General features: G+C 40.4%; 1 protein-coding gene across 1 annotated transcript; it reads right to left on the bottom strand.

The window, feature by feature from the left end:
• Positions 1-9,275: 9,275 nt before the first annotated feature.
• On the bottom strand, positions 9,276-10,753 carry LOC147424166 (plant viral-response family protein (DUF716)). Its single transcript, XM_086501414.1, has one exon. The coding sequence runs from the start codon at positions 10,650-10,652 to the stop codon at positions 9,792-9,794; it is 861 nt and encodes a 286-aa protein (XP_086357540.1). The 5' UTR covers positions 10,653-10,753; the 3' UTR covers positions 9,276-9,791.
• Positions 10,754-10,976: the final 223 nt, after the last annotated feature.

The following is a 10,976-nucleotide window of genomic DNA, read 5'->3' as shown; positions in this document are numbered from 1 at the left end:
TCTCTCTCTCTCTCTCTCTCTCTCTCTCAAAGAATGGCGAGAGAGTTACGTGAAGAACGGGTACTAGGAGGCAGACATTAGGTAACTTGCCTTGCTCACCCTCATTGCTCATTGATTGATCCTCCCCTCTTATGATCATACTCGGAGTCCCGCTCCCACGCCCTCATTGGTCGCGAACTTCTCCTATGCTTGCCAATCGGTCCTGTCAGGCTTCTCCCCTTTTATCATACGCGGAGTTCCTGCTCACCATATCGCACCATGATGCCCTCATCACTCACCAATTGATCCTCCCCTCTTATGAACATACTTCGAGTCCTGCTCCCACGTCCTCATTGCTTGTGAACTTGTTCCATGCTCGCCAACCGTCCTGTCATGCTTCTCCCCTTTTATCATACTTAGAGACGTTCTTGCTCATCAAATCGCCCCATGACGCCTTCATCGCTCACCAACTGATCCTCTCCGAGTCCTGATCTTACATCCTCATTGCTCGCAAACTTCTCCCATGCTCCTCCCCCTCTTATCATACCCAGAGGTTGTTGCTCCCGCCTACCTCTGAGGTCCTCCTCACCATCATCATCGCTTGTTGGATGATTGCCTCCAAATTATTGTTGGTCGTTTCCTGCACATACCGCCACCTCCTCCAACCACTTGCTCATTAGGTCGCACCACCATGTCCTTATTGGACAAGCATGGTGTAATTGGGATCATACGTCTCCTGCTCCGGCCCACTCTATCTCAGTGTCAGCGCCATAGTTTTTTCCTTACTAGATGATTGCCTTCGGATTACCGGTTATTTCAATATGGTGGGTGAGGTTGAAGATGACCAACCAATGCTAACAAATTTTCAGCGCTGCCGATGTTGGCTTCCAACTCTGGAAGCAACCAGATCGTCGTCGTTAGCTTCTGTTGTGCTGATTTTCAGTGTTGATTTAAAAAGAGTGCGTAAAGCGATTTGAGTTGACGGCAATGGCTGAAAAAGGTTGCGCTGTGCAACTCAAATAATAAATTGAGGTCTCAGAAGATAAAGCCACCTGGCTTAATACGGTGGTCTTAATTAAAAAAAGTACCTTGGGCTCACCAAGTAAAAATTTCTTTATAAACACATTCTTGAAGGCTTCCCAAGTCTGTGGTATGATGCCCTTCTCCTTGAGTGACATTCACCATTTGTAGGCTTTGCCTTCTAGTGTCAGACTTGTTGGCAGTGCCTTGATTACGCCTGGAGTGTGTCTAAGATTGTGAATTCCATCCCATTTTCTTGGGAATATATTCACAGTATCTTTGTTGCATTCCCTCTCCTCTCCTTTAAAAATTGGTGGCTTGGTATTATTTCACAAGTCATCCATCTCTTTTTGTGAGAGAAGGTGCAACCCCTCTATATTAGAGCCTTGATCTTGAAGACCAAGGGTGCTCCCACCAAGCACGTGTGTCATAGAAACCCTTGTATACTCATTAACTTGGCCCTTGGCCAACTGTTGCATGAATTGCACAAGCATATCAAACATCTTGGTGACATTCGCATTCAACTGTGTAAAATTAAACTCTAAAACAGTCATGCATGTTGCAATGCTCTAAAATCTTGGATATCAAGCAATTCATAGCTATCATCGAACCCCGTTGCCACACAGGTACCCTCTCTGAGAGTAGCCAACTATAGGGCGGTAGCATGTGAAACTGGTGCAAAACTTTCAAAATTAAATGTATGATGTATGTCAATACCAAATCCATGTCATAAGTTCTCTTCTAGCCAGAGAAAAGATGTACCTTATAGAGAAAGTCATACATACCGCATGCCAAGAATATAGCGTACCCGAGATTGATTAGCCATGCTAACTTAGTACCCGTAGACAATCATCAATGCTGACTTTGAACTTCTGAAATTGCCACCCAAGTGTGAACTTTGGCGATATTGGAAATCTTGTCGAAAAGGCCGTGTCTAATCCGATGTCTGGAAACTGTCAACTTGTAAATAGCAATGAGATGTTGCTAGCAATGCCCAGCTTATACGACACAACTCATGGTATACTTCATTTTTGATAGTCAAAGAAATAATAATAAAGAAATATATTCTTTGAAACTCTCAAAATTCTCTGATTTTTTTTTAATTTGTAGAGATTCAAGAGCCATACTTCTGCTTCAACTTGTTGTGGTTACCCTCACTTATTTTTCCAAATCTGTAGCCAAAGAGAGAAGGTGGGAGCATGTATGCCATGGGCATCGTCCCAATGTTTTTTTTTTTTGACAATATCTTGTGGGCACCCCAAGTGGGAATTCAACGAGCTCTGCAGACTATGCTGATGGTGAGCAATGCAAGAGGGAAAGGAAAACTCACCATGCTCTCTATAGAGCTCGGTTCAGTCCACCAAAGAAGAAAAAACGCTTCTCTATCCTAGCGCACTCCTAACAAAGCAATCCCCTCACAATTTGGTGGTAGTCGATGATAGCACTCCCTCTGCTAAGTGGCCTTACACACGTGGTCTTCTTCTTCGTCGGGAGACCAAGCCCCAGTTACGGAGCTTTCTTGTATGCCTTTGCCCAAAATAGCTCCATAGATTTGCCTTCCTAATTTAGCTCTAATACCACTATGAGACTAGAGGCAGCTTGAACTATGATTCTCCGCCTAATCACTGCCCTTTATATAGGCACCCTTGAGCTCCATTCAGACTTGCCCTTGGCCTCTCGCCCTTGGAAGAAATCCCCTCACAGTTTGGTGGTAGTCAATGGTAGCACCTCCCTCTGCTTAGCGGCCTTTACACACGTGTTCTTGTTCTTCGTCGGGAGCCCAAGCCCAAGTTAGGAAGATTTCCCGTATGACTTTGCCCAAAACAGCTCCACAGCTTTGCCTTCCTAATTTAGCTCTGATACCACTCTGAGACCAGAGGAAGTCTAAACTATGACTCTCCGCTCAACCACTATCCTTTATATAGGCACCCTCGAGCTCCATTCAGACCGGCCTCAGACCGGCCTCTGGCCTCTGGCCCTTGGCCTGATGTTTTTTCTTTTCATGCTTTTGTATGCTTTCAAATAGCAATATCGCTTTTAATAGTGTATTATCCTAGAAACATTATTTTTGGCCATCAGATATGTGCAAAACAAACGTGCGGCTGAGAAACAAAAAAGAAACAAAGTTTTTACGAGAATCATTTTTATGAAAAGCGCTAGCATAGTGAGCATCATGATTGTTTGAGGGTAGGACGGTAAGGTTTAGTTCATCTATGGTCACATTAGTTGCCAAGGCGGGGCGGTAAGGTTTAATTTACCAAAGGTTGTATTAGTTGCCAAGATTTCTCTTTAGTAAGAAACTCTATACGAAAATTAGATGGTTGGACCAAGAGTTGACTTCCAAAGCCATTCCATGTTTTTAGAGGGGGAGATAGATTTTCACAAACTTAGCCCTTGTAGATGAAGGGTTTATTCCCAATGTTGTGTAAGAGACAATCTTTGTTTCATGTCATTTTAGGTATTTCTTTCATGTTTATTATTTACTTTTATTTAGAATGATTAATTTTTTGATTTTTTTGTAATTAATGAAGTCCAAATCTTCTTGAAAGTGTTTAGGAAAGACCAAAAAGCTAAATGTTGGATCAGAGCCTTGGAAACACTCCAAACGATGTCTTGCAACAAAGAAGAGTGCTTTCTCTTTCAAGTATATAAGTTTTTTTCAACAAAGACACATCCATAAAGTCATCCTCAAGCGGCTCTCTAAAATTTCTAAAATATAAGCTTCCACTTTCAGAATGCTATCAATCCCAACTATACGTAAGCAGTTTGATGGGAGCGGTGAAAGCAGTTGAAGAAAATAAGTAAATTGATAAGTATGAATAATGTTGGGATCCGCCTCTTCTCACACTTATTTTGATGGAGACACACTTCTTTACTTTCTCTACAGGGAAGGACTATCATCAATTTACTTATTTTGGACAATCCTAAGAATTTAGACTATGATTTGTTATTTCACATATGTAAATATTCATTTAATTCTCGCAAACAATGGGAATATTATAATTATGTAATGGACACTCTTCATGCAAATAGAAGTCCACTTCAACTACTATTTTTCAGCTTCAAGTACAGAAACTCATTACCTGTTTTTTTAGAAAACAAGATAAAGCACTATCAAAATTGTACAAATGCACGCACAACTTTTTTGGCAACAATCTTGCTCCAAAGGTCCACGAGGAAGACATGCGATCTAGAGTAGCTTGATCAAGCATTTTTTGATTTTATCTCCCTTTTGAAGCCAATGAAGCTTGATTAGTACTTTGGTTAAACGAGACTTTTGTAACCGTCCAATAGAAAGAACTTTGTATGTAAAGCGTGAGGGTGTTTCTCATCGTTGTTCTCTATGTGGATGATTTGTTGATTATTGGACCAAATGAGACACATATTGGTGAATTTAAGGCTGATTTGAATGCTACTTTCATGATGAAAGACTTGAGGCTGTTGCATCATTACTTAGGCATATAGTTTAAGCAATCTGATGATGGTAGTGCCTTGTGCCAAACAAGCTACACAGAAACATTGCTATGTAAGTTTGGACTTAAGGGTTGTAAACCTATTGCTACTCCCATGGAAACATGTTTAAAATTGATTCTTCATGATATTAAACTGTCTATTGGATTCCTTATTTATGAATGCAATACGAGGTCATATATTTAGTTTGCAGTCTCATAGGTTAGCAAATTTATGCATTGCCCAGGGTCTAAGCATTGGCAGATTGTCAAGAGGAGTTTTTTCTACTTGAGTGGCACTTTACATCTTGGCTTGTTTTATCCCAAGGGGGGATCATTGCCGCCAGATTTACATACTTTTTTGGACTCAGATTGAGCTGGTTGTTATGACATGCGAGTGTCCATGAGTGGTTTTTGTTTCATGCTCCGACAGTTCATGTATACCATGCTTGAGCAAGAAGCAACCTATTGTGGCCACTTCTAGTTGTGAGGCTGAATACAGGGTAGTCTTCACATGTACAGTTGAATGTGTATGGCTCAAATGCCTTATGGTTGATATTGGTGTTGCACAAGACACTACCAACATCATCTACACTGACAGCCAGAGCGCATTGGCAGTTGCAAGGAACCCAATTTTTCATGCTCACACAAAGCACGTTGAGATGCATTACCACTATGTCAGAGAGAGACTCTCATTAGTAGGAGATATCAACTTTGCTTATGTGCCAACATAGGACAACCTTGCATATATTTTCACAAAAGCATTGTCCCGTGAGAAGTTCAAAGCCTTTCACAAATCTTTGGGATTATCCCCTTTGTGGACTGATCATGTCCTCAGGCCATGACACTTCCTTGTACTTTATGTGCTAGCTCTCATTCACCCCATCACTCCCAAGGGGGATTTGTTACCATACATATTTGGTAGTGATGTGCATGAACAGTCTTAGGACTTCCAAGACATTTTTTCCCTCACTAGGAGGTTTTTTCCCTCATGTATTATATATACGCCCATCATTCTAGGGCTAACATATCTTTCATTTGTGCACTATGCGATATACTCTTTGTTGTGTGCCTTGAGATTCTTCATCTTCTCCAATCTGTGTGTGTTTCCTTGCAACCCTACTTCCAACAAACCTAATCTTGATGTAAATTGATAAAGAATCATCAAAATAAAAGCCACCTAGACTGGTTAGCTATGGGTCATAACCACGATTACTAAATAGAGAAGATATATATTGCTTGCATATCACCATGAACGGACTCGGTCATAAATGATTCATTGTTCATCCATTGAGGCAAAATAAAAGGCCTAGAAGAAGAGATCTTCATCCATAGGGGGAAAAAAATGCCAATAAAAAACCTTGTTGCACAGTTGTGCATGCCTTTGCATATCTTAATTAGAATCGACCTTGTCAATCATCAACCAAACAATTGACTGTAAGTTTATTGATGTTGTTCTTGACAAATTGTTGTGCATCGTAGAAAAGCGTACATAAAACCATTTTTGTGTGGAGTTAAGTCCACCAAACTGGCATGCCTTGTAGGCAGCTTTTGCAAACGTAGTAGCAGACATTTGTAATTTTGTGACCTCTTTTAAGATCTCCAAAAATTCTCTTGTGTAACAGGAATCAAAGTCAACACAAGAATAGATGTAGAGAACACAATAGATGCACACAACATAAATCTTTATTGATATGAATGCAAATACAATAGTAGGGCTCACCTCTAAGGAAGGATCTCGAACCACCCGGCCAACCCCAAGCTATCGTAGCTTGCGTGCGCATAGCAATCACAATTTTGCTCTCAATAACAATCACCATGTCAATATCAATTAATCACATAAAAGTCTCGCCAACGATAAGCGGTTTTGCTGTAGGCAAAAGGCAGTGGCTTTCAAACTCCAAAATTAGTCCCAAAAGCGGATCGTTTATTCATGTGTCCATCACCTGCGAAAACATACACATGGCACAAAAATAACATATGCAAGAAAAAAACAAAACATTGATAAAAAAATTTGTTGAAAAACAACCCATTTTGGAGGTCTATAACTCAAAAACGGCAAAGAGTTAGAACCTACTTGTGAAATATTCAAATGTAAAACTTTCGTGAGAGAGTCTGAAAAATCATATTAGTGTACGATTCCAAAGCTTTAAAATGGCTTTAAAGCACGTCAAACTCACTTTTAGAGCACCAAACGAGCATATGAACCATAGAAACAAAAAACGCTCAGGGTGTTCAAAAAAGTGGAAAATTCATGAAAAGTAAACTTTGCTTATGGACTTTAAACATCTTAAAACATGACTTGAAACACTAATTCCACGAAGATATACATAAAAAAGAATTATCATATTGGCCTATTATATCTCACGACTTTGAGAATTTCTTGGAGATGTTTTCCTTCTTGACAAACTATCTGTACAAAACCTTGCTCTTTGTGCGATGCCTTGCATGAGGTTTTCAGGCTCTCTTAGCTTGCTTACAAATCTTCAAACTCCTTGCATGATTTCTCAACAAGCATCACTCGTAGCTTTGCTTGATTTAAAAAAAAATCTTTCCCCTTCAAAAGCCTTACATGATTTCTCAACAAGCATTGTTCGTTGTATTGCAAGCCGCATTTGTTGATCACGAGTTAATCACTAAACCAGTAAGTAAAAGTGTGATTTGAAATCGATTGGTAAAGAACCAAGCCTTGCTTGATATCATCCGTGCTTGTAAAAGATCAGACCTTAAGCTTCGCTTAAGCCTTTTGAGATAATGATATATGGATGATAAAAACCTTGTCGAGCTTTGATGGCCCCTTGCCATGCTCAAAGGTTGTGGTTTGCCTTGGATTCATCGCCACATCAACACATGAACTTTGTGGGCAACAATGTGCACACCAAGAGACCCTCTTTGGTTGCTCCTCATGTGGGAGTGGCTACTCAAGCCATGATTGCATATGGTCTACCAAATTCAAACAAATCAGAAATAGAATCTTTGAAATTATGCTCACTGCTCTTCAAAAGCTGTTTGAGATCAATTCTTTGCTTGCCAATAGAACTTGCATGAAAAGTTTGAGTTTCGAGGGGACATTGAGCCTTTATTCCCTTGTCTATCTTCATTCCTTTCGAGATATGTTTTGCAAGGCCTCACAAATTGTGGAGAGCTCTCATGCTACCATGAGGCTATGTTTTGGGATGGCAAGCTTAAGTGGGAGAGCTCTATGAAATTTCTCTAAGTCTTTACATTGTAAAACTTTCCAAGCTTAAAAGAAATAGTTGAGAAATGTAGTTTATACCAAAAGCATGTAAGATTTTTTTTTTCTAGAAAGGACTTCTATGGAGCAAAGGTTGTCATCAACAAAAGAAGAAATTATAATCAAGGATTTCACAAAAAGTTTTATAATACATCATTTTCTCATTTTTAAAAGCCTTGGTCTCACTAATGGGTAGGCAAACCGATCACCCATGACCAAAATCAAGATCAATGTATGCAATCTCTTTCTTTAACACTTGGACACAAACTTCTACATTGTATGTACAAAGCAAAACAAACCAACTATTCATCATAATTGTAATTGGTTTCAAACACTAACAGTCAATGCCAGAGATACCCCTACTTTGATGAAGAAACTTTGTTTTCTATGTACTTTGTTTCAAAGGGAGGCTTGTAGGATTCTTGTAGACACTCCGGGTGCTTTCTGTTTGACATTTCGACCACGAAGAGGTTGTCATTTACACAACAATAGGCTCCCTTTTACATTGGTACATCACTAGAGTTTCTTTTTATATCATTACGATCACCTTTTCATGTTCAAAGGGACTACCATTTGAGTGTGAACCTCTATCAATAGAAATCCTCTCTTAACAACCTACAATGCCATGTAGGCGAAATCATGTTCTTGCACATATGCATCATGTGGGGCCCAAGTTTTACAAGTGCAAGCACACATATAACCTTGAACAAGAACATAAACAATGTAAGGCTTCAATATTTTGTTCTTTTTTTTTTTTAGCCGTTCGAAGCTTCGCTTTGACTAGTTTTATGGGATTGCGCCCACTCACCCACACGGGTTGAACCCACATAAACAATGCAAGGCTTCAATATTTTCTTTTAAAGAAGTGGGAGAGATTAGGTCTCCTCAATTTGGGAAAAAGTAAAAATCCTTGTATTAGTTTAGGTCGATTGAGTTTCGTGTAGAGAATTTGTAAGGTTAAAAGATTAGAACACAAGTACATATACATAAAGGAGTTTATACAGTACAAAACACACTAGAATGATATGAGTAATGTGGTATAACTAAATGTGGAGTATGTGGTATGTGAGCCCATGACATTTTTCAATGACAAAAAAACAAAGAAAGTTGTGCAAGAGAAAGCCATAACTATTGTTGAAACTGATTTAAACCCTTGAAAATGATTCTTCTAATTTTTCTTCAAGCGTTGATTATCACTTGGATGCAATTGGTGAATAAAGACTGTGCCTCCATGTCTAGCTTATTAAGCGCGCTCCCATACTGAACTAGAGGACATTGGAAAGAAAGTTATGCAAGAAAAATGTTACAAAACATAATCTTATGGCTGTTCACATGCCCACTGATATTTGATCCAAATCAAGATGAGATGTATAAAAGAAGCTATGAATCTGTCTTTGCTTGTGGCGACGGATCAACGCCCAATGAATATGAAAAAGAGGCAAATTGTTGCCTTGCGAGGGGAAATATCTATTTTTGTAAATCTCAAAGTGCCTCACCATAATATGAAACACATGATTTCAGCACATTACACCTTAACTACTTTGCTCATTTACACCAAACTAATCCTTCCACATGAAGGCAAACCACCTAAAGGTTCAAAAGTTCCTAGCTTCACGTGAAAATCGTCATACACAAGCCTTTGGGGTGGTTGAAATTGATTCTGAGAGTCAAAGTGCATTTGGGCGAAAGGGCGGTCCCTTATGGGACTTAAATTACCCTTCCGCCTACTAAGCGACCTCAGGTGGAATGGCTACCACTCAGACCCGTGCCGAGGTGAAGTTATACACTACACAAGCCTTGAGTGAGCTAAGAGATTGCTTCCAAAGACGAGAACCATGCAAATAAGTTCTCGAAAACTAGTCACCTTTCAATTACAAGGCCGCTTTGGCTGCTACTCATATCATTGAGCCAATTTGCTCTCATAAAGCAAAAGGTCTCACTTTCCTCATAAGTTTTTTTTAACTCTTACCATCCAGCAAGTTTATGCAAAAAATCCCGCTTTTATGATGACTTAAAAATCATCAAACCAATAGCTCAAAAAGAAAGAAATGCCTCAATTCTGTACAAAACTGATTCCAGCAAAAAAAGAGACAGGCAAGACCTTCATGTCAATCGATGACAACCTTGGTAGACAAGGGCTTCATTTGCAGATGATCTGATTCTCCATTAACATCCATAGCTTCATAGCCACTATTGCGTCTGTAGCCCATGCCTCTCGAAGCAATCGCATAGACGAACGCAAATACAAAGATGACAACAAGCACATGGATAATCAGTGCTAAATCCATGATTGCAACAGCACGGAGCTTAGCCACATCAACATCACACTGTGTGTATCCATTGCTAAGATGATGACATCCTTCAGGGAGAAATCTGTCAGAATAAAGCGACAATCCTAATTGGAGAAGCCATGATCCCTGCAATGCAAGAGAAACCGAAAAAGTGATGCTTGCCAAGATCGATGATGGGCGCCAGGCAAGTATAAAGCATGTGAATGCAGAGAAGGCGGCCAATGCACCCAAAATCCGAAAGCTCTCGAACTCGAGGGCAAGTTGCCGATCAGATGCAGAGCAAAGTGACACAAAGCATTCCACGCTGAACGCAGCTCCAAGGAGAAGGAAATTTGCATCTGAAGGGAGGGGAAGAGCTAGGGTTGATTCGCTGATGAGGGTGAGGAAGAGGGCACCGATGAAGAAGATAAGCATGAGCAGCTGTTGTAGACCGAGGATCTGCGATGTGGAGCCATTCTGCATGCTAGAAACTGTTGTGGCATGATATGCAGCAGCACCGGACAAAGCCAGAAGCTCTGCCAAGAGCTCTCCATAGCGAAGTCGAGGAAAAGAATGCCAAGTCCTGGCGTAAAAGAGGGATGGAGATCTTGCGTACGACCTGCAGCTACAGATTGCATGCCATAGACTCAGAAGAATGAGAGGCAGTGATGCGTAGGCGTAAGAAGGTAGAGCCGCCATGGGAGCTTGCAACGATGCAATGGTTTTGCTATTCTTCTACTGGAGGCCCAGGATACCATTCTCCGGCATTGACTGGCAACGCACTTGCTACTTCCTAGAGTTTGGGCAAAGGGTATTCCTTGTGACCATGTCATAGAAAGAAACACTAGGTCACTGGCAACCAAGTGTGAAAGCCATTGGTTGCTAATTGTCCTCGGGAGTGACTCACTAGAATGCAAGAGCCGGAACACACCTACACGCACAAGAACGACGATAGGAGGGTATAGAAGAAGCTTGGTCACATTGTTTCAGTATTATTAATGACATTTCTTTTTTATCACAGAG

This window comes from Adiantum capillus-veneris, chromosome 26 (assembly GCF_014529385.1).
Source record: "Adiantum capillus-veneris isolate H3 chromosome 26, ASM1452938v2, whole genome shotgun sequence".
Classification (NCBI taxonomy): Eukaryota; Viridiplantae; Streptophyta; class Polypodiopsida; order Polypodiales; family Pteridaceae; genus Adiantum; species Adiantum capillus-veneris.
Note: the sequence above shows the minus strand (reverse complement) of the source record. Positions and strands in the feature narration are given on the sequence as shown.

Bases quoted from the DNA above. Each gene is read 5' to 3' on its own strand.
- LOC147424166 (XM_086501414.1), bottom strand. From the start codon at position 10,652: ATGGCGGCTCTACCTTCTTACGCCTACGCATCACTGCCTCTCATTCTT.